Source organism: Prionailurus viverrinus, chromosome D2, assembly GCF_022837055.1.
Source record: "Prionailurus viverrinus isolate Anna chromosome D2, UM_Priviv_1.0, whole genome shotgun sequence".
Taxonomy (NCBI): domain Eukaryota; kingdom Metazoa; phylum Chordata; class Mammalia; order Carnivora; family Felidae; genus Prionailurus; species Prionailurus viverrinus.
The window spans coordinates 35824993-35849301 of record NC_062571.1 but is presented as its reverse complement, the minus strand read 5'-3'; the positions used below and the strand labels follow the sequence as shown (position 1 = coordinate 35849301).

At 37.8% G+C, this 24309-nt stretch overlaps 1 protein-coding gene and 1 long non-coding RNA gene across 7 annotated transcripts in view; one reads left to right on the top strand and one right to left on the bottom strand.

The window, feature by feature from the left end:
• LOC125148071 (uncharacterized) overlaps positions 1-5175 on the top strand; it is a 28297-nt gene extending 23122 nt beyond the window's left edge. Inside the window, exon 3 of the long non-coding RNA XR_007145407.1 lies at positions 4615-5175. This is a non-coding gene — a long non-coding RNA (uncharacterized LOC125148071). The remainder of the gene's footprint in view (positions 1-4614) is intronic.
• Positions 1-24309, bottom strand: part of KAT6B (lysine acetyltransferase 6B) — a 195807-nt gene that overhangs the window by 158625 nt on the left and 12873 nt on the right. For all 6 annotated transcript variants that reach the window (XM_047825753.1, XM_047825752.1, XM_047825751.1 and 3 more), the window contains exons 2-3: positions 21188-21257; positions 16621-17499 (exon numbers count right to left, since the gene is read on the bottom strand). In XM_047825753.1, the coding sequence (XP_047681709.1) occupies positions 16621-17241 (621 nt within the window). In that variant the 5' untranslated portion in view covers positions 17242-17499; positions 21188-21257. The remainder of the gene's footprint in view (positions 1-16620; positions 17500-21187; positions 21258-24309) is intronic.

The window sequence follows — 24309 nt, the reverse complement described above, 5'->3', positions numbered from 1 at the left end:
AAATCATCTCCACAAATCCTGAAAAGACATTTAATAAAATTTAAAATCCACACCTGATAAAACCTCATTAAAATAATAAGTACATAAACCAGCATCAAGTTTTAGGGGACATATTGAAGTATTACCCCCAAAACATATTCACTATCACTAGTATTCATTAACATCATGGAAAAAGTCATACCATGCAAACAGTAACCAAAGAAAAGTGAATTGGCTACATTAATAACAGAAAAAGGACAAGATAAAAGTCCTTACTAGAAGAAAAAAAGGACATTGTATAATGATGAAAGGGTCAATAAATCAAAAATATAGCAATAACAAATATATATGCACCTGACAACAGGCCTCAAAATAGGTTAAGAAAAAATGACAGTATTGAAAACACAGACAATCTAACAATTATTGACTCTTGAATATTATACTTTAACAGAATAATCAACCATAAGATCAACAAAGATAACGAAGTCTTGAACAGCACTACAAATCAACTAGATCTAATAGACATCTATAGATGTCTCCAACCAGCAACAGCAGAGTACACCTTCTTAAGTGCACATGGAACATTTTTCAGGATACAACATAGGTTAAGCCATAAAGCAAGCCTCAATAAATGAAAAAGGGTTGAAACCACACAAACTACGTTCTCTGACCACAATGGAATGAAATTAGAAACCAGTTTAAAAAAAAAAAAAAAGGTAAGTTTAGGAAATTTACAGCCCAGTGTAAACCTTTGAACAATGGTAAATAAGGATGAGGTGGCTGGAAAAGTCAGGCAGCAGGGTAGGGGCCAGAGTCTGATAAGCAACAGCTCAAGGCGTGCCCAAAAAGAAACCCACTCTCTTCCAACTGTGTCAGATTTAATACAGCAAGGATCTCTGACAAGCGCATTTACATCATTAAAGCCAACAGCTAATCAGCTAAAATAAATTGGAACACTCAGTTTCACAAAATGATGACAGGAAGTTAGTGAAACACAGGCTGGCTGACACAGCTAAGACCCTCTGGAGTCCTGCACAATTTAAGGGGCAAGTGATTTCAAGGAATCTATGTATTCCAGCAATCCTTGGAAATGGGAATACTGCACCAAGGAGGCCAATTGCATTTTGCTCCCCCCACCTCCTCCCCTACATTCCAAAGTAAAACTGGAGACAGACAGCACCACAGGTTAAATGAGGTTAAGTGAAATAAAAGTTGGAAAGTTAATTTAATTAAAATTTTCAAAGGCAAAAAGTGAAACTGTTTCAGAGAGATCTAGATTTCTGATTGATATAAAGTTGCTATATAATTTCCTAAAGGCATCATAAATTAGTGGGGAAAGTAAGAATTGTAATAGATTCTACTGAAACAATCAATTTGCTATTAAAGCAAGCAAACAAAAAGCAGATCCTTACACCATTTACCAAAATAAAAATTATAGATGATTTTAATGACTTAAGTATGACACCACTAAAAACAACAAAAAACTAGAAGGAAATATTAGTAAAAGACTTCTCTGAATTCAGGATGGGGAAGAGTATTCTAAAAATAACCAATAAAAATCACAAAAATTGATAATAGTATATAGTATATTCCACGGCTCCAATAGAATACTATTTGCATACTCATAAAAATCTCATAAAAATATAAACACGGAATACAAATAATGACCTAGGCAAAAATGAAGGCTTAACACTGAGATGAAAGGCAATGGGAAGGGAATATGCATACAAGAGAACTTTATCCTTATTTTTCCTCGGCAAGAGGTCAATAGAAAATGGCTAACGTTGAAATTCAAGAAACAGCATTATAAGAATGTTATTTAAAAACACAGAACTCTAGGGGCGCCTGGGTGGCGCAGTCGGTTAAGCGTCCGACTTCAGCCAGGTCACGATCTCGCGGTCCGTGAGTTCGAGCCCCGCATCAGGCTCTGGGCTGATGGCTCGGAGCCTGGAGCCTGTTTCCGATTCTGTGTCTCCCTCTCTCTCTGCCCCTCCCCCGTTCATGCTCTGTCTCTCTCTGTCCCAAAAATAAATAAACATTGAAAAAAAAAAAACACAGAACTCTAACTTCCAGAAGAAATGACTAAATGTGGCATAAAGAGTTGAAGATGGGGGGGAAAAGTGTTGAAGACAGTTGCCTCTGGGGTACAGGATGAAGGATGAGGAGAGAGTCACACTACAGTTATTGAACAATGACCATTAAACATAAAACATGTTCAAGTTATTCATAATCAAAGAACTGCAAAGGAAACTAACAGGAATCCACTCTTCCCTCTACCACATTAGCAAGATAAAAAGGGCTAGGAAGCAAGTAGAAGCCTAAGGCCTCTCATGCTCGGCTTACTTTTTGACAATACGTTCCGAAAGCCTTAGAAAAAGAATTCATGTTTATGCCCCAGTATATGTCCTTTAATAATCTATCCTATGGGAAATAATTACCTATGTATATGCAAATTTTTAGTAGCAGTATTATCTGTAATAGCAAAACAGTTAGGAACGTCCTAAATGTTGAAACACAGGGGCACCTGGGTGGCTCAGTCAGTTCAGCGCTGACTTTGGCCCAGGTCATAATCTCAGAGTTCATGAGTTCGAGCCCCTCGTCAGGCTCTGTGTTGACAGCTCAGAGCCTGGAGCCTGCTTCGGATCCTGTGTCTCCCCCTCTCTCTCTCTCTCTGCCCCTCCCCGCTCGCGCTCTGTATCTCTCTCTCTGTCAAAAATAAAATAAAAAACATTTTAAAAAATGTTAAAACACAAAGACATAGGAAACACTACCAGCCATTTAAAGTCACACTGTGAGGCACTTGCTTGGCTCAGTCAGTTAAGCAACCAACTCTTGATTTCAGCTCAGGTATACTTTGTGAGATTCAGCAGGCTCTGGGTTCCACTGTTACTATGGGGCTCTGTGCTGTGGGGGACCTGCTTGGGATTCTCTCTTTCTCCGTCCCCCGTTCGCACTCTCTTCTCTCAAAATAAATAAATAAACTTAAAAAAAAAAAGTCACACTGCAAAGAATAAGGAATATGGGGAAAGGCCCACAACAGATTTTAAATGTAGAAAGGAACATATAAATATATATAGTTAATATATTCCTCTTTTTATTTAAATACAACAAATATATACATGTAGGGAAAAAAAGAATGGAAGAAAAAACAGTTTTTATCAGTAATTACCTTTGGAATAAATTTGCAGTCATGGTGCATCATCCCTTGATGCTGGTTTCCATCTCCACTGGAGAATTACTCCTTAGAGAATCTTTAGTACTCAGGGAAGACGTGAACTCCGAGAAAGAAGCCCAGCCCGTCTCCTTAGTTGGCATTGGCTCCTCTGTGCTCCAGACGTCAGACCCTACAGAATCTAAAGGAGCACCGTGGGTCGTCTCCATGGGGACATCAAAGTTGGCTGACCAGTTGGGTGGTTCATTCAAGTCTACCTCCATTTTATCCTCCGTACTGGCACCACTGGGTTCAAACAAGTCTTGTTTCGCTCCGTACAATGAGCATGTATTCCTTTGTATAATGAGCATGTATTCCTCTAAAAACATATGCTTTTTCTGATTTTTAAATAACAAGAAGTAGGGAAACAACAACACAGAAATGTGGATTTTAGCCACTCATGGCCTGTGTGACTAGAGCAAGTGTCCAGTAGGAAAGGAGATCTTCTTTAGAAGATGATAAGGACATCAATTTACACTTTTCCCTCAAGAGCAGAAGGGCCACTGCCCCTTCCACACCCTGGACCCTGCTCAGGTGCCCTTTCTAGCACGGCCCAGGAAAAGCTCACTACCTCGCTATCTGAGGGCTAGGCAGTTGGAGCAAACTATCCCTACTCAGTCTGGGCTATTATTATCTCCATTTGTCAGCTGAGGAAACTGAGACAGACTCGACTTGGGCAATGGAAAAAGTCAGGATTTTTTTTTCAACGTTTATTTATTTTTGGGACAGAGAGAGACAGAGCATGAACGGGGGAGGGGCAGAGAGAGAGGGAGACACAGAATCGGAAACAGGCTCCAGGCTCTGAGCCATCAGCCCAGAGCCCGACGCGGGGCTCGAACTCACGGACCGCGAGATCGTGACCTGGCTGAAGTCGGACGCTTAACCGACTGCGCCACCCAGGCGCCCCGGAAAAAGTCAGGATTTGAATTAAGCATTCTGGCTCCAGAGCCTCCTTCTTTAGAATCATCTCTAAGATCCCTTTCAGGAGGAACAAGGGCCTTGTCCAATTAACACATCTAGACTATTTCCTTAACCACCTGAGTAGACTCTATTGCACATCTATAAAAGAAAGTTAGCCTTGGGCAGTGATTCCCAAACTTCTGCTGCACACTGACATTACCCAGCTTTTCAAGAACTTCTAATGTCTAGCTCCCACCCTCATCACTGATTTCTCTGGTCTGTTTCTTCATCTGTAAAATTCCGTTAATAACAGTACTTATTTCTCAGAGTCCATAGAATAGTATTTTGTATATAATAAATATTTAGAACTTTGCTTGGTCCATAGTAAGCAGTATGAGTTTAATATTAACATCTTCTTATGTACTCTATATAGAGCCTTCAAATCTAGTATGAACTGTTTATTATGCACGCTTTACAAGGTACATGTTTTAACCATATTCTTTTGTTTCTGTTGTATATCACAGACAAAATGGGGAAATGCAAGAGTCAAAAACACAAATAATGAATTTCAGGAGAGTCAAGGCATTTCTTGCAAGATACATGGCGATGTTCTTCTATGTCAGATTAAAATAGGACCTAAAAAGCACTGGTCTCAGTGATACCTATTTATTTCATTTTGCTCTGAAATTTTCAGAAGCTAGAAAAATACACACAATTTGCACCTGATCAATGCTCTGCGAACTGCCTGCAGGATTGTGTTCATATCCCAGTAAGATTTATTGCTAACCAACATGCCATGCTAAATTGAAATCAAGATATTACACAATTTTCCAATAAAGAGGTAATTTTATAAGTTGGTATAAATGCTTTGTGAGGATGTAATTGTTGGCATCTTGTTATATTTCAATAGCTGGTGGAAAATGAGATAAGTTGGAAGGTTTACAGAGGGTCAGAGCTCATTAGATGAGAAGATCATCTTTTTTTTCAGCTCTAGAAAGCACATTTATAGGCTGATAACTAAACTGTTATTCTTTAACAGTTGGAACAGTCAGTATTTCCAAAACATTCCAACTAAGTACAGCTACTGCAGAAGATTCTACTAAAACACTATGAAATGAAAGGAAAAGAATCCTTGGGGTTAACTGCCTTTGTGAATCTTGATTTGATATTTATCTTTTCTGAGTTTTTACTAAGAACTGAAAATACAACATCCATCTACCTGCATATTTTTCTTTTTTTCCACCTTTATTGAGATATAATTGACATAACATTGTAAGCATGATAATCATTCATTTTAAAATAAGTCAGTTTCGGGGCACCTGAGTGGCTCAGTCAGTTAAGCATCCGACTTCAGCTCAGGTCATGATCTCGCGGTCCATGAGTTCGAGCCCCGCATCAGGCTCTGTGCTGACAGCTCAGAGCCTGGAGCCTGTTTCAGATTCTGTGTCTCCCTCTCTCTCTGACCCTCCCCCGTTCATGGTGTCTCTCCCTGTCTCAAAAATAAATAAATATTTAAAAAAATTTAAAAATAAATAAATAAATAAAATAAGTCAGTTTCTTTTTCAGCCTATTTAGATTTTTCTAATTGAGGATTCAAATTTAAATAATAGACATAAAATTCTTGAGTTGTTACTTAGTATTTAAAATGTCACAAAAGAGCCTATCTTATTAAGTTGTCCTATGCATTCTGTGGGCATTTAAAGACAGACCTTTCTCTCTACAACTTTAAATGCACTTCTCAGGGAACATTTGGATATCCAAACTCCTATTGTTAAAAACTCTCAAGCTATTAGTGCCAAATCCATCCTTCAATTCAACTTGTGAGTAAAGAAACGCTAAGTGGAAGCAGGAGGCAAGTCCCTGTTCCTGCTCTCATGGAAATGATTTAGGATGTACCGTCAGACCTAGAGCTCAGGCCTCTTGACTCCCAGCCTTCAGCTAGCATTACCCCCATAAACTGTGATTCATTCTTTGCTAAGCAGACTTAGACCGTGTTATATCATAGCCCCCAAACCTTCCAAGATTTGCAACCTCCACTGTAAAAACTAATTTAGGTGAGGATACTGAAACCACTGTGTGACAGGCAGAATAATGCATCCCCACCAACACCACCAGTGTCCACTTCCTAATGCTAAGAACCTGTGAATCTGTCACCTTATATGGCAAAGTGACCCTATAGGTGTGATTAAGTTAAGGACTTTGAGATGGGGAGATTATCCAGGATTATCTAAGTGGCTCCAACCTAATCACATGAATCCTTTAAAAGCTGTCCAGGCTGTGGTCAGAGTCAGATGTGATTACGGAAAAATGGTCTGAGAGATGCAGTACTGCTGGTTTTAAAGATGAGGGAGGGAGCCAGAGCCAAGGAATTTAGGCAGCACACAGAAGCTGGAAAAGGTGATAAAACACATTCTTCCCCTAGAGACTCCCCTGCCCACACTTTGATTTTAACCCAATGGGACCCATGTTGGATTTCTGACCTATAGAACCGTAAGACAATAAATCTGCATTGTTTTAAGACACTAAGTCCGTGGTAATTTGTTGTAGCACTAATAGGAAATAATAGACACAAATGAAAAGTTATTCACATGGTCTAAGTATCACTCTACAAATTACTTACTTACTAACTACAAAAAAGAAAACATGCCATTATAAAGATAGATCTAACAGATAAGCACCTTAACCAAATGGCCAAATAAGCACCACCAGTAATGACACAATCTAAAAGGATATTATCTCCTGACAGGACAAGAGGAAATACACATCACTCCCACAATATTCTTGCCAAAAATGTTTACTTGATTTTGATCATGAGAACACAATCAGATAAACACTAACTGTGGGACATCCTATAAGACAATGGCCTAGACTTGTCAAAAATGTCACTGATGTATTATTGTCAACTATACTCAAAAATATATTTTTTAAAATAATTTTTAAAAATAATTTAAAAATAAACAACAAAAAAAGTCACTGATGTGAAAAGCAAAAAAAGAGGGAAAACTGTTCTCTACTAAAGATACAATAATCAGGATGCCTGGGTGGCTTAGCTGACTCTTGATTTCAGCCTAGGTCATGATCTCAGAGTCATATGAGATCAAGCCCAAGTGTCATGTCAAGCTCCATGCTAAGCATGGAGCCTGCTTGGGATTCATGTTCTCTCTCTCTCTCTCTCGTTCTCTCTCGTTCTCTCTCTCTCTCTCTCTCCACCCCCCCTTCTCTTCCCCACTCGTGCTTACTCTCTCACTGTCTTTAAAAAAAAAAAAAAAAAAAGAAGGGTGCCTGGGTAGTTCAGTTGGTTAAGCCATCTGACTCTTGGTTTCTGCTCAGGTCATGATCTCGCAGATCGTGAGTTCAAGCCCGCATCAGGCTCTGTGCTGACACTGTGGAGCCTGCTTAGAATTCTTTTCTCCCTCTCTGCACAGTTTATTGCTCTGAAAATAAATAAATAAAGTTAAAATAAAACAAAAAAAAGATTTAACAACCAAATGCAATGCACAATCCTTAACTGGATCCCAGATTAAAAACAAAAGTTATGAGGCACCTGGGTGGCTCAGTGGTTAAGTGCCCAACTTCAGCTCAGGTCACAATCTCATGGTCCATGAGTTTGAGCCCCACATGAGGCTCTGTGATGACAGCTCAGAACCTGGAGCCTGCTTTGGATTCTGTGTCTCCATCTCTCTCTGCACCTCCTCCTCTCAAGCTCACTCACTCTCTCTCTCAAAAATAAATAAACATTAAAAACAAAAGAAGCCATTTGGGAAAATATGGACTGTCTATTGGATAACACTCTTGTTTCACTACTAAATTTCTTACATAAAATAGTAATAGGAAAATGTTCCTCAGTATATAATTATTATGACTTAATGTCATAACATCTTAGTATCATAGTGTCTACCACTTATTTTCAAACAGTTCAACCAAAAATTATGAGTAAGTGTCCGTATTTGTGTATACATACACACTTAAAAGAGGGAGAAAGAACAAATGTAACAAAATGCTTAACAATCGGTAAATCCAAGTAAAAGAAACACAGCACTTACTGTATTACTCTTTCAACTTTTCTGAAATATTGCAATTTCACAAATTACAAAGTTAAGGGGGAAATACCTTTCTGGTTCCCTCCACTGCCTATCTTTTCTAGTTTCCTCACAACCTGCCAGCAATCTAACTGGAATAGCTAATGTTCTTCAAAGATCCCACATTCTTCCACTAGCAGATCCTGTTTTCTGCAGCATTACTCACATCTCAAGGCTCTGGGTTGGGTTGTGAGAGAGGCTGGCAAGCTTGTGTGCACATAAACTGGGGAGGGGCAGAGGGAGGAAGAGAGGGGGAGAGGGAGAGCAAGAGGGAGGGAGGGAGGGAGGGAGGGAGGGAGAGAGAGAGAGAGAGAGAAAGAGAATCTCAAGAAGGCCCCCCCACCCAGTGCAGAGCCCAAGGGGGATGCGGTGAGGGGTGGGGGGGTGGGGGGGGGGCTCAATCTCACAACCCCGAGATCATGACCTGAGCAGAAATCAACTGACTAAGCCAGTCACCCAGGTGCTCCTAAGGTTGGGTTTTGATATAAGGTAGAAACTCCTATATGATTATTAAAATACCAGTTTTGGAAACAAGATCAAATATCAAATAGGAATCATCATTTGATGTCCTTTAATACTTTATTTTAGTTTGAGTATTCCTTGCTTCTCTTATTATTATTTCTCTTACTGCATATAAACTTTACCTCTCTTGAATTTTATCATTCCCATGTATGATCTAAGAGAGTCACAAGCATGGCAATAAACCACGGACAAAAATCGGGACTGGCCGCATCAGAAACAACTACAGAAACATTCAAGGACTGCCTGCCTCTGGCTCCCAGCCCACATCTCTTTGAGTATCACAGGCAGCCCAGACCAAAGCTCACCTCCTTCCTGTAGGCCTCATTGCTGTCCATATGGCAGCTTACTGACATCAAAGAAGATGGAAGAAATTATCTAAATTCACCAGGCTAGTCCCATTCCCTCCCTTGAACTGTAGAAGAGTCATTGATATCTCAATTACCTCTTCTGCAATACCTTTTTCCCTGCATGCTAAGATTTTGTAAAGCTAAAAAAAGGGGGAGGGGGAGGGTACCGGACTAACAGATGGAGGATTAAGAACAAAAGACCTCCCTGACAGGGGGAACAAGAGCTAAAATGTTTGTATACCTACAATAATAGTACAGAAGAACAAAAATTGAACTTGTAAATAAAATTAAGTTGTTCTTCTGAAACGCCTGTCTAGCTACAGACAGGAAAAGGCTCAGCATGGTTTCTATGTATGTTATGCTGTTTCTAATAGAAAGGACACAATCAAGCCAAAACAAACATCTGTTAAACAGTTAAGTTTGTTAATGAAACAAAATTGCAGCTGGTTTTATCAAAGATCAAAAGTGAAGCAAATTAGAGAAAGGATGTATGAACAAAGCTGGTTTCTAAAAAATAATGGCTAAAGAACTCTAAACCTACTTGTCAAATTAACACAAATCCTTCCCGGATTTTACTTACACCACTGATTAGTATTTATTTTGTAGCTTTGTAAAGGCCAGATTCACAGTTTAAATCTAATACCATTCACTCTAGAACTTTTGCCCATATAGTTCATTTTGCAGATTTTTCAAAATACTACCTTTCATAAAACAAAAAAGTTAGACTCCACATTAATATTCTGCTAATTAAAAGGCTCATTTATAAAAGGAAAACAACGGTATGCAGTTTGCAACTCCTGAAGACATCTCAGGCAAAGCAGTCCAGCCCCAAGCAGAAGCCCAATAATAGGGATTAGCATTTCACAACGTGCACCACCATACCTCCATTTCTTACATGTATAAACTCACATCACCACCTGAAGACAGGGAGATAAGAGCACCTCCACACAAATAAAAATATTTTTTTCTCATGGCCCTGCTAACTCAAAATGTCACAAACAAATTACATGGCTGACTCATTTGCTAACTTTAATTTAGTAAGCTAATTGATGTTTATGTACTAAGAAATATTAATAGATCAGAAAGATCAAAGTACCTGAGAAGATGCAGATTCACATTTGAATGTTGGCATAACTAGAGATGAACAGTTTCATCAAATCTACTGTGGTTTAATGTACCAGCCAAGAAAACTGTTTGTAAACAAAACAAGAAGTCATGGATTTACAATCAAAATTTGCCATTGCAAAGATAAAACAATGGCATTTTCTCATGTACCCTTTGTACATTAAGGTACAAAGAAAATACATAAAATATAGACCTTCATTCTGAGAAACATTAAAATGTACTACTTACTACATAAGGTTTGAAGAGAAAGAATGAATAAAAACCTTTGCCATCCCAGATACCATCATAATAAATTAGCAAACATCACCTGTTAAGTAACTTCAAAGTGATAAAACATTGATTTTCTTGGCACTGTGAGTATAACAAATGTAGCTGTTATGTAAGCCAAACAGGTATATGGAATACAACAGTAAGTCCCTGAAAGCTGCTGAAAATATCCAGAATTAGTCAAAACACCACACCCTTAGCATCCCTAATGCTTGGAAAATACCATTAGGAAATAAGAAAATAGACTATATATATGTGTGTGTGTGTGTGTGTGTGTGTGTGTGTGTGTATACATATGTGTGTATGTATACGTATGTATGTGTGTATGTATGTGTGTGTATATGTATCTGTGTGTGTGTGTGTGTGTGTGTGTGTGTGAGATTCAGGACAAGATGATGTGTTGCCGAAAAGGCAGCTGCAAGTATCAAAACTGTCTAAGATCCAAAGAGTTAAAAAGAATGTTTAAGACTCATTTTCACAGTCAAAAATCCTGACCTAATGTTGCTACTTTACCTGAAGCCTATTTCATTAGAAGTCTAGACAAGTCCCATCTTGATAAAAGCTCAAAAGTGGAACAAGCTGTCATGCCTCTGAGTACAACAGAAAGACTCATTCACTCTTCATTTTATCTTTCCCTTGGCCCAACTAACTAGTTTGAGACAATCCAAGTGCTCTCTCAATAATGTCTCAACAACTGGTATTATCTGCTCACAAAAGCAGTGCTTAGATAGTCTGCTATTTGGAAGAACTACTGAAGCTTAATTATAGGAAAAACATAAACTACAATATTTTTTTCTTTCCTGACCCTGAAACAGCAGGTATTTGATCTATCTAGTCTTCCACATTGTAATAGGTTTCTGTCTGACTTTAGTCATTCTAAAACCGACTTTCATCCATACCAATTCCAAAATTCAGGTTATACAAAGAGTATATTTTGCAGTGTTTAGGGCTTTATCCAACTTTCAGCTGAATACACATAGCTAAGCACTCTTTGAGAAATGTGACATCTGCAATACAAAGGACACCAATTCAAAGGAAAACTAAGAAGGTCAACAGAGAGGAGGACACTTGGACTCTCTATAATTAGCAGATAAAAAAAATACACACATTTCTGCCAAAAAGATCCAGAGTCTGAGACTATGAACGATTCCCCTAGGGCCGAGAGACTTCTGGAAGCCTGCCACATCAAAGAACAATATGGACTAGTGAATGGTCCTTCACAAAGTACAGGCAATTGGAAAAGTCCCAGAAAAAGACAAGGAGGGTCTCTCTAGGGCAGGGATAATGGGACTGGAGAGGCGAAGACAAAGTGGTGAAAACCAAAGAAAGGAATCTAAAAATAAAGTTCTTTTATTTATGACATTTACACAAAAGTGATGTAGGATGTATGTTAATATTATATTTATGGAAATATTTCATACTAATAACATTGCCAAAGCCCTAATAAAATATCTCCCTAGAAGGGAGTGGGGGACAAACAGAATAATAACAAACTGAATGAGCCAAGACCACAAGTGATTTTTAACACAATTTTGTGTCTCAGCCCCATTTTGGACCATAAACTCATCTTCACTTTTTTCTTAGGGACAGTATCATTGTTTTTGTAATTCTGTTTGAAGGCTTCTGTAAGATTTCATTTCTCCAACAAAAAACATCAAAAGACCTACCTGATATTAGAAGCATCTCCCTTTCCAACTATAGCAGCCTAAAATGAGAATTCCCATATTTTGTACTGTACTGGAAACATACCAATATTTGATACTTAATAAATTATAGCAAAATACCAAGGACTCTGTTTAAAATTGAACTGATTTCATAAAAATGCTAAAGCTCAAATATTCAAATGGAATCTTAATGCTACAAAGTGTGTGGTGATAACTGAAGTCTCTCTTAGAATATTTGACTTTCCAAAGTCCTCATAATCTGACCTAATTGAGCTTTACCACTTTTAATGAGAAACACTAATACTATCCTTTAGGAGTTCCCTCACCAAGTCAAAGATAAAGTTTTATCTTCAGTGGGTTAATTCATTTCCATATCACCTCACCAAAGAGAGCTTTCTTAAATACATACAAAGAAGTTATGCTAAGGAGCCAGTGTGGTAATATCCAATTTGAATTCTAGACTATCAGAAGATGTGCAATTACATTTCAGAAAGGAAGAAGCCCTTCTATTTTAACTTGCATTGTATTCTTCCTAGCAGCCATGCATAGGAATGATGATGATGTTAAATCTAATTAGACACAGATTTACTACTTTCCCTACTATTTTTCCATATTGCTAATATTATAAATAGCACCTGCTTTAAAAACTGTAATAAGCTCACTGCAACTATCAAATTTAAAATACCAGAAATCTATTTGTTGGGGGAAAACAGCTTCTAAACAGTTGAGGAAACGTAAGAAATACTTTTACTGTTAATGAAAAGCCAGCAATGTTAACCAGTATACAGCCCAGCAGTAAAGAGGTCTGGAATCACGCTATCTTCTTAGAATGTTGGCTTCACCACTCACTAGCTCTATAAGTGATATGACAAATTACTTAGGCTTTGAGTCCCACTTTTTCATGTGCAAAACAAGGATAATAATCATGGCCCTCACAGTTATTGTGACAAGTCAAGGAGATAATAAATGTAAAAGCACTTGGAATACTGCCAGCATTTAACACTTAAGAAATGTTAGTTATTATTTTTACTATTTTTGTTTCATTTTCACAATTAAATGGAACTGCACAGCAAAAACACTTCTCTGAGACATTAGTTGACTAAATTGTGAGATAACTCCATCTCTGTACAGTTGTCTTTTATATCATAAATGTCTTCCCACAATGCAAAATCTATAAATTTCTAGCACATCAAGAACAATGATAATCTGCCCTTCGAATATATTAGAGAAAGTCCTATATATATGAAACCATTGTACAACCAGTCTACATTCAGATCCAAGTACAGACGCTAAAGTAAGAAAAATCAAAAACCAGCAATACATTATGGTTTTAGTATAAGAAACAACAAATATTTTCTACAGTATTAACATACTTACATTGGCTGTTTGACATTTTGGATCCCTTTGAGAATCTGATTAAAACAAAAACAACAACAAAAAGCAATAGGCCCTAACTCTAGAAAAACGCATGGATACTGATAACTTTATATTAGATTTCTGGGGATTTGTGACCTATCTTTCCCAAGTTCATTCAAAGACCCAGGTTAAGAATTTCTATTACAATTACTTACCAATTTTACAGGGTTTTAAACTATTTACCACCTGTAATCTCAAAGGGCAATATTATATTTTCACCAAGGTAAAATACTATTGCAAATATACCACACAAACAATCCAATACCTTGTGGCCAAACTGACTTGATAAGATTTTTATTTTTATTTGTTCTTTTTTAAGAATTAGATCAAGTAAAATCATAAAGTAAAAATTCTAGGACTCATTTCCTCTGTTTTCCTTGTTCTATGATGATGCTAATTGGACAATATGAAAAGATCAGCATCATAGAAGGAGCAGTAACAATTGCATGCTAAGCAATAAATTACTCTGTTCTCAATCCTAGACACTTCCAGACATGAATTTTCCTTTAGACTAAAAATACTTCTAAAGAGATGCCGCATGAAAAAAAAAAAATGATAAGGTTAGCAAGAAATGATGGGCAAGGTTAAAGAAAGGATAAAAAAGGGACTGGAGAATTTGTAGTGACTTCTACCTGGATGACAAATTTATTGAAAAATACTATTAAATTACCTAAAGCTGCCTGAATTAGTCCAGGTACCTGGTAATTATAAAATCTTAATATACCTCAGGGTAATGTACAGGTTTTGAAAACAAAGATATCCAAATCCATCAAGAAATGGATCTACATTCCTTTAAGGAATTTCCTCATGGTATATATAAGCTTTTATAAAAAAATATTTAATGAGAAACCTAAGTGCTTAACGTGGCTTTGTCAGACATAAGAATTAGGATTTGAGTCACTCAGTACACTTTTTTGAAACAAATATTATTAAAATAAAATTTTTTATAGGTAACTTACTTCTTTAAGAACACATTTTCTCACAAAGAATTGAGGGTTGTTAACACAAATACCACCGAAAGATAAAATAAATGTGAGGAAAACTAATAAAAATAAAATTAAGAAATAAATGCAGGGGTGCCTGGGTGGCTCTGTTGGTTGAACATCCGACTTCAGCTCAGGTCATGATCTCACAGTTGATGCGATCGAGCCCTGGGTGGGGCTCAATGCTGTCAGCACAGAGCCCACTTCAGATACTTTGTCCCCTCTCTCTCTCTCTGCCTCTCCTCTGTTTGCACTCATGTGTGCTTTCTCTCTCTCTCTCTCTCCCTCTCTAAAATAAACAAATGTTAAAAAAAAGAAAGAGGGGCGCCTGGGTGGCGCAGTCGGTTAAGCGTCCGACTTCAGCCAGGTCACGATCTCGCGGTCCGGGAGTTCAAGCCCCGCGTCGGGCTCTGGGCTGATGGCTCGGAGCCTGGAGCCTGTTTCCGATTCTGTGTCTCCCTCTCTCTCTGACCCTCCCCCGTTCATGCTCTGTCTCTCTCTGTCCCAAAAATAAATAAAAAACGTTGAAAAAAAAATTAAAAAAAAAAACAAACAAACAAAAAAAAACAAAAAAAAAAAAAAAAAAAAAGAAAGAAAGAAATACTAGGGGGTACCTGGCTGGCTCAGTCAGTACAGCATGCGACCCTCAACCTAGAGTTTGTAGGTTCAAGCCCCACTTTGGGTATGGAGAGTACTTAAAAAAAATTAAACCTAGGTGGTTCAGTCTGTTGATCATCATGATTTAGGCTCTTTGTTGGTTCAGTCGGTGAGCACTCTTGATTTCAGTACAGGTCATGATCCCAGAGTTGTGGGATCAAGCCCTGCATTGGGCTTGGCTCTGAGCATGGAGCCTGCTTAAGATTCTCTCTCTCACCCTCTTGCCCCCTTCCCAACTCATGCTTTCTCTAAATAAATAAATTCAAGAAAGAAAGAAAGAAAGAAAGAAAGAAAGAAAGAAAGAAAGAAAGAAGAAAAAGGAAGAAAGAAAAGAGAAAAAGAAAGACGGAGGGAGGGAGGGAGGGAGGGAGGGAAGGAAGGAAGAAAGGAAGGAAGGAAGGAAGGAAGGAAGGAAGGAAGGAAGGAATGCTAGAAAGGCAAATCACTGGGTCCTACCCAGTTTCTAGAGCTGGGTCTCTATCAGCTTAAACCACTGAGGGAAGTAGAGTCCATCTCAAGAGCTGGCAGTACCCAAAGAAGAAAAACAAGCTATCAGGTGCACAACTTTCCTTAACACTTGTGTTTCCATCACTCCTAGAAATGTAGTCAATGCCTACAACTACTCTTTCTGCCAACAATGAAAGGCCTAAATTATTATAAACAATTTGCTATTTCTCTACTTAGGTTTTAGTTTGGGAGACACCTTCAGTAGCTTTGAAATGAAACAAAAATCCTACTCGATCAAAGATTTAAATTACAGAAGTCATTTATATGTATAAGTGAGAAAACTGTCATATATGTATAAATACTCCAGAAATAACATAAGACCCAGAGAAACTAAACAGTAAAAGATATGGCATGACACAAAATAAACATTCACTTTCACCCACTGAGAATCAGATAATAATAAATTACTTCAAATTGAAATACGCAGGATTTAGGTCACACATTAAAACAATTCCAGGAATGCACAGGTTATCAGTATTAATATAATTAACTAGACTATAGAGCTGTCTTCTCTGAAAATAATAAAGAGAAAAATGTATCAATTATACCTCAATAGAGCTGAAAAGATAAATTATAAATAATTTAATATTTTTTAAAGAGAAAAATATACAATGGCCTTTCTTAGACTTTTGAAATATATATGGTCCTGCCTTGATGAAGGAGGATTAAAGTTACTATCCAGGTCCCTTCAAGCACTCACCAATTAGCAACTAGTGTTTAAAAAACAAATTGCATAATCATCACATTAAATTCTTCCCAATAAGGAAACCCCTAATACATAGTAAAACAGTATAGAACAATTTATATTAGAAAACAATATATACATTTTAAAATATAAAAGCCTGCTCTAAAGCAAAAGATATGATTTTATTCAACTTCACTCAGAACTTTTGTACATATAGAATTTAACTGAAACTGTACAAGACAGATGGGCAATACTTAGAATATATTGTCTTTACTTACCTGATCTTTCTCATGGGGTAGAAGGCTGACAGGTGGTAGCGAGGACGGGAAAGCACTGGGATACTTGGGAGCCCCTTTGCAGTCTAAGCTTCCATAATTAACCCTGTACTGCGGTCCATCTTTCAGTAACCTCCCATTGTTCACTGCACGTTTGGCCCCTAGTCGCAGCCGCTGCTGAAAGGCTGGGTTGTTGGTGGTGCTTATGAGATCACTTTGACTTCTGAGATACTTCTCGATGTTCTTCAGGGAGGAGCCATTTGGCTCCTCGAGTCCTTCAATTGCTCTCCTTAAAAGTTTATTCCAATCCACATTGCGGAGATCATTACATGATCCCCTAGACCCCTTGGTTGACTTAGGAAAAGTGCCTGGTTTAACTGATGAAAAGCGCCCAGGGTTGTCTGGGTCCTTATAGGAGGCAAGGCCTTTGTTGGTGACTTTAAGAACTGAGCCATCCTGAACACTGAGTTCCAGCTGTTCAGAGACTGTCTTCTTATCCAACCCATGGGAAGTGCTGACTGCATGGCAGATTCTCTCTTCAGAGGGCCTTTGCTTTTGCTTTTTTATTTTCTGTATAGCTTCAAGAATCCACTCTGTATAAAGTGGGTTTGCAAGTTTTACCATGGTTGACAAATGACTTCTTCAATACCAAAGTTACCCATAGAGGTTCTCCTTGTATTTAACAGAACTTGAACATTTAAAAGTCATTTACAATTCAGCAAATGGGCAAAATATTCCAGACCGTATTAAACAAAACCTCACAAACATCCATCCTTAAGAGATTAAAAACAGGACACACAGGCAATGTTGATAGTTGTCTTATTTGACCAACGGGAAAGACTGCATTCGGGTGAAGAACATCTTTAACAAGGAAATCAAGACCTTAAAGGATAAAAAGGGGGAAAAGGTCCTTAATAATGGAACTTTGAAAAATAAAAGACTCTTTAGTATTACTTTTCAGATGCAAAAGGCCCACAGAAGTAATGACAGGCAAGTGTTATGTAACAAAGCCACAGTGACTATATTTCCTAACCAGAAATTGGGTCACGGTCTGAGAAGGAAATTTTTTTTAGGACTCTCACTTGTTATTTATTATGAAGTCATTATGGGGCACTGAAAAGATAACACCTACGTACTTATTTAACGGATTAACCTTTATTGAAATTAATAACATTACATGAGTAGCTCAAGATATATGTCTATTCTAAACATAAAACCAACCTCAAAGAGTAAGTCTACGACACAAAAAATCTGATGAAAGTATAGCTGACTCGAACAATATGAGGGATTGGGGCATCAACCCCCACATAGTCAAAAATCTACCTATAACTTTTGACTCCCCAAAAACTTAACTACTAATAGCCTACTGTTAACTGGAAGCCTTTCCAATAACATAAACGGTTGATTAACACATTTTGTAAGTTATATTTATTACATACTGTATTTTTAAAATAAAGTTAGCTAGAGAAAAGAAAATGTTATTAAGAAAATCATAAGGATGAGAGGGGTGCTTGGGTGGCTCAGTCAGTTAAGTGTCTGACTCTTGATTTCAGCTCAGGTCATGATCTCACAGTTTGTGGGATTGAGCCCCATGTCAGGCTCTGTGCTGACAGCATTGAACCTACTTGGGATGCTCTCTCTCTCTGCTCCTCCCCTGTTGGCATGCATGCTTGTTCAAAATAAATACTTAAAAAAAAAAAATCTTCAACTTAAAAAAGGCAATAATCCAATAATCCTGATTCTTCTATTTCAGCTAGATATTTCCCAAGTCACACATAAGAAAATTTCTCATCTAGCCACTTCTATGGAATCATATCCTCCCATCCCTTTGCAAAGGGTCTGTGACACTCTCTAACCCACAGGTTGGAAAACTGAAACTAATATGGTAACATAACCCTTCACCTTTTTTTTAAAATTTTTTGTTTTTAATGTTTATTTATTTTTGAGACAGAGAGAGACAGACCATAAGCAGGGAAGGGGCAGAGAGAGAAGGAGACACAGAATCTGAAGCAGGCTCCAGGCTCTGGGCTGTCAGCACAGGGCCCGACACAGGGCTCGAGCTTGTCAACTGCGAGATCATGACCTGAGCCGAAGTCAGACGCTCAACCGACTGAGCCACCCAGGCACCCCTTTAACCCTTCACCTTTTAAATAATATACCATTCTAGGTATCTTAATACCTGGCTCAATACAAGGAAGGTTCATGCAAATCTGATTCCAGGTAAACAGTGGTATTGCTCTCTGAGAGCCTCTGGCGTACAACAAAACCACCTTATATCGCCAATCTATATATTGGGTACACTTGCAAAGAACACCAGAACAAAGTGCCCTCGCCTGGGAGATAGATCAGATCTGGGTTCTAATCTTGCCTTCCACTAGTAATATACACATCTTAACTCTTTTTAGAGTTTAAAGTTTACAGAGTATGCACACACCTAACTTGTCATTTAATCTGCAAGTCAATTCTGTGGGTAAGCTAAGGTTCAGGAAAAGACAGAACTCAAGGTTACAGTCAATAGTAAAACTTAAGGCTCAAATGCCATTATTCTAAAATCGAAGTGCAGTGCTATCTTCACCTGAGCCACAACTGTCTGTTCCAGCTAGATCTGCCTCTGCAATCGGACTAATGGTATGAATACCAGCTCTACCAACATCTAGTGGAGAAACCCTGGATGAGTGTCAGTCACCTTACCTGTAGGGTAATAATATGTCCCTCACAGGAGTATTAAGAGAATTAAGTGAATATGATATCTAATATACAATATACAGTAGCTATCATCACTTCCATTAATAGAATATCTACATGCTTTGAAACATGTCTCATAAAATACAAAATTAAATTTATCTCTGGTTATTTATTTAATGTATCTAAAAGGGAAAATAAGTGTCTTTCCTCAAAACTTTAGCCAGATACGGGGTGCCTGGGTGGCTCAGTCAGTTAAGCGTCCAACTTCAGCTCAGGTCATGATTCTCATGGCTTGTGGGTTTGAGCCCACGTCGGGCTCTGTGCTGACAGCTCAGAGCCTGGAGCTGGCTTCAGATTCTATGTTTCTCTCTCTCTGCCCCTCCCCCGCTTGCAATGTCTCTCTCACTCTCAAAAATAAACTTTAAAAAAATTAAAAAAAAAAACACAAAACTTTAGCCAGATATAATGAAAAACATAACATTTCCTCTGCTGCTGAAAAACTGGGCCACTGAACCGTACTTGCTCAGTCAGCTTGAAAGAGGCAGTTTAAAAAGGATTGTCCTCTTTGCAATCAGTAAACTGTAGGTTCACTCCATTTTTTCAGATTCAGAAATGTGTGGCTAAAGGGACTGTACAGGTCATCCCATCTAATCCCTAGTTATCCAGTAAAAGATCCCTTGTTCAATAACCTCAACAGATGGGCCATCAAGTCTCAAAATACTTCCAGTGATGGAGAATTTGTCGCTTTTTGAGGGAGTTCTCTCCACTGTTGGAGAGCTCTAACTGTAATAATATATTTCTTGTTCACAAAAGCCAAAATCTGTCCTCCCCTAACTTCTACCCTCTAGTCCTGGCTTCCATAGAACAATCTCAAGAAACTCTTATTAATTCTAAATATGACAAGTCTTCAAATATTTGAAAATAAGAACTGTTTAAAAAAAATCACTAAAAGCCAACTCCATTCTACCTACTTTATTTAGACCACTCATATCCACCCTTAACACTTCCTACCACATGGTTTCCGAGCACCTCCTTCTTTTGGTTGGCTCACTAGTTTGGCTAACGTCCATCCTAAAATCTGGCAGTCCGGGCATTATCCAAGTATAAATGGAACTCAAGGTTACATGAACTTTCTTAACAGCCTTGCCACACAACTGACTCATGCTAAGCAAGCAGTCCAACAAAAAATCCCAGATCTTCTTTCAAAAATGCTGTCAAACTGACTCCTTCCATTCCCTTCCTTGTGCAAATATAAATGCCGGGATTTAAAATTTATTACAGTTCAAGTGCATTTTGTTGGTTTGGGTCTATCTTCCAACTTGTTAGATCATTTTGGATCCTGGTTCTGTCATCTATGTCATCTGCAAATCTAATAAACGCTCCCCTTGTGTCATTATATAAATCATTGAAAAAATGTTAGACTTGGAATATGGTGTGTTTAGGAATGAAATCACTGGCTTTCATTGTGTAACTACTTTCAAGATGGAACATGGAATCATTCTGTGTTAGTAAGTTTAGAATAGGACACGTCTTTCCAAAGTAAAATGGTTTGGGGCAAAATTTCATTAGAAGACATTTCACTATGTCCAAGTAATTATTTAGGATAAATCAACTAATTTAATTTGATTGCACAAAATACAACTGCAGGAAGCAGAAGAAGAGGTCACAGAAAAGTATCCAACAGTGCTCTCAGGCACTCTGGTTACACAGGTAAATGAACACACATTAAAATAAAAACTAATAAACATGCATAATATACCTTCATGACAAGCTAATACCACAATCCTTACATACAATCAAAAGAATTGTTCATATCCATTATCAACACATTTCAATAAGACTGACATTTTATATCTTAAAAATATAATAAAATAAGGGAAAATACCAGAATTGGAACTCCAAATGTTTTAACAGTCCATGACAAAAAAGAAGATTGTCCAGATCTTCAAGCAAATCTGCCAAAGGAAAAAAAAGTAAATGTTAATTTGGGCATAAGGACATCCCTCAAATTCAGGAACCATCTATGGATCTTCACAACTATCCAATACAAACAACTACTATGAGTTTATTAGCACTTTACTTTTGGTGTTGTATTAACTCTTTCCTACCACTAAAGGGTTTTTAAGAACATGGAATTCAGAACAAGAAATGGAAGCCCCAAAGCAGTGCTTAAAGAAATAAATTTTGGGGGTGCCTAGGTGGCTCAGTTGGTTAGGCAACCGACCTCGACTCAGGTCATGATCTTGCAGTTTGTGAGTTCAAGCCCCATGTCAGGCTCTGTGCTGACAGCTCAGAGCCTGGAGCTACTTCAGATTCTGTGTCTCCCCCTCTCTCTACCCCTCCCCTGTTCATGCTCTATGTCTGTCTCTCAATAATAAATAAACGTTAAAAAAAAAAAAAAGAAATTTTGGGGGTGCCTGGGTGGCTCAGTTGGTTAAACGTCCAACTCTTGATTTTGGCTCAGGTCGTGATCTCCAGGTTAGTGAGATCAAGCCCTGTGCGGTGCTTTGCACTGACAGCACAGAGCCTGCTTGGGATTCTCTGTCTCTGTTCTCCTCTGCTTGCATGTGCACATTCTCTCTCTCTCAAAATAAACAAACTTAAAAAAAAAATTGGGGGGTGCCTGGGTGGCTCAGTCAGTTAAGCGTCCAACTCTGATTTTTGCTCAGGTCATGATCTCAGAGTTGTGAAATCAAGCCCTGCATAGGGCTCTGTGCTCAGCAGAGCCTGCTTAAATTCTCTCTCCTCTCTCTGACCCTCCCCTGCTCATTTACATGCGCGCGCGCTCTCTCTCTCTCTCTCTCTCTCTCAAAAAAGAAAGAAATTTTGTTCTTCTTTAAGATAACCAGATCTGTCCTCTAGACTGTGATAGAGTCTAAGCAAGAATCTCATCATGAGGAAAAAAAAATTGGTATTACTCAAATAGCCAGGCAGGTATAACATTTTGTCTGAGAAAAAAAAGTCAATTATTGTATGAAGCTCAGTATTAACTTTCCCAGGAAACTTTCACTATTTCACCCAGAGGTCACCTGGCATCAATGTACTGACTGGATAATCAAGATATGGCCAATAATTGTACCTAAGAGAAGGATGTACCAGCTTTCACAATACTAAATATGTATTAACACAGATCACACTTTAGGACAACAGTGGACAACAGTGATCATGTTCACTTCAAAGGCAAAAAATAAATTTAAAGCAATACCGTGAATAATTTCATTTTTATCTTATAAAAACAACCAAGCAACCTTACATCCTCCTTCTCCCCTCCCCCAACTAGACACACACCACACTCTTCAATTTAATCTTAAAATTAGCTCTCATCTGACACCAACCAACAGAGTTAATTAGGCAGAAGCAGATGTAACTCAGCAGCTCTATGCTACAAGCGGAATCTGTGTTAAAGCATACACACACACACAGCTAGGAGAGGAAAAGAATCAGTAGTCTCTTATCTGTAGCCAATTGTCAACTAAACACATCCACTTTGTATATTATCCACAGCAAATTTTTTAATCTTAGGCAAGTTTGTTTCTGACATCCCAATGGCCACACTGTAAATTGGTATACACTAAGAGAATAGATTGAAAACTAATTTTAGTCTAAGCAGTATCTAACTAGAAAGACAAATCTATAGCAAAAGAAAAAAAAAAGCATAATTCATTCAAAAGTCAAACAGAAATGCTTTTTTCCCCAATTTGCAATTATCCACACCACTTCTCTTTTTCAGAGCACCAAGATTTGTTTCACATGTAGAAAGGACATTCTATCACAAGAACAACCCTAAAAAATCATTATTCTCTTTTCATTTTTTTCTATAAAATGAAAGTTGGACTAAAAGGCTACCAAAAAGGGAGTGAATTATTCCAAATTAATTCTGAGGACTCACGCTACATCAAATTAAATTATTCTATTTTCTAAGGGCTTCAATCACTTTATTTTTAACTAGAAAATAATATCAGTAAATTATATGGTTGTATGGATGTATTTACATCATTCATTACAAACTATTCTAAACAGATCTAGAGAAATGCTTAGTCCAACATGAGCTTTTGGCTTCATTAGTATCATATAAATATCAACACTATTCAGAAATATTCATGTCAGCATAAGAAGAGTCAAAATACCCTGGATCATAAATATTATGTGAAACCTCCTCACAGCTTTCAATAAAGCTGTGTGTTGTTTCAAAATCAATGTCATAATACTTGAGTCATGAGATCACAGATGAGCCAAAAACAGTGCTTAAAGTAAAGATTAACAATAGAGTTTACTCTTTTGTCATCCTGGGTCTTACTTGCTAAGTTATTTTTAGCTCTCTCACTTTTATATGCTCCTGGATTTTTTCATAGCCTGTTATGTAACTGAGTGAGGACCCACAAATCTTAACAGTATCTTCTGAAACAGAACATACACTGCTTAAAGAGACCTTAATTTTTTTCTTCTATAACCATCCAGCACAGACTATGGGCACAGTTGCTCAAAATAGTGTCCTCAGTTAACAAATATCTGCTGTCTGACAACATCGAACAGCATCCATATGGTGATATTTGTTAGAAAAGAAGCCAGACACAAAAAGTCATATAGTATAATTCCATTTATATGGAACATCCAGAATAGGTAAACCCATACATAGAACATAGATTGGTAGGGCCTGGGGAGTGAAGGAATGAGGAGAAATTGCTTAACGGGTAAGGGATTTTATTTTAGATTGATAAAAATATTTTGGAACGAGACAAGGGTGGTGGTCACACAACACTGTGAATGTACTAAGTGTCACTGAATTGTTCAATTTCTTTCTTTTAAAAGAGAGAGAAAGCGCGGGAGAAAGAGAATCCCAAGTTGCATATGGGACTGGATCTCATGACTTGAGTCAAAATCAAGAGTAGGAGGCTTAACCAACTAAGCCACCCAGGTGCCAATGAATTGTTTGCTTTAAACGGTTACATTTATATTATGTAAATTTCACCTCAATATATCACTTAAAAAAAAGAAAGCACTAAACTA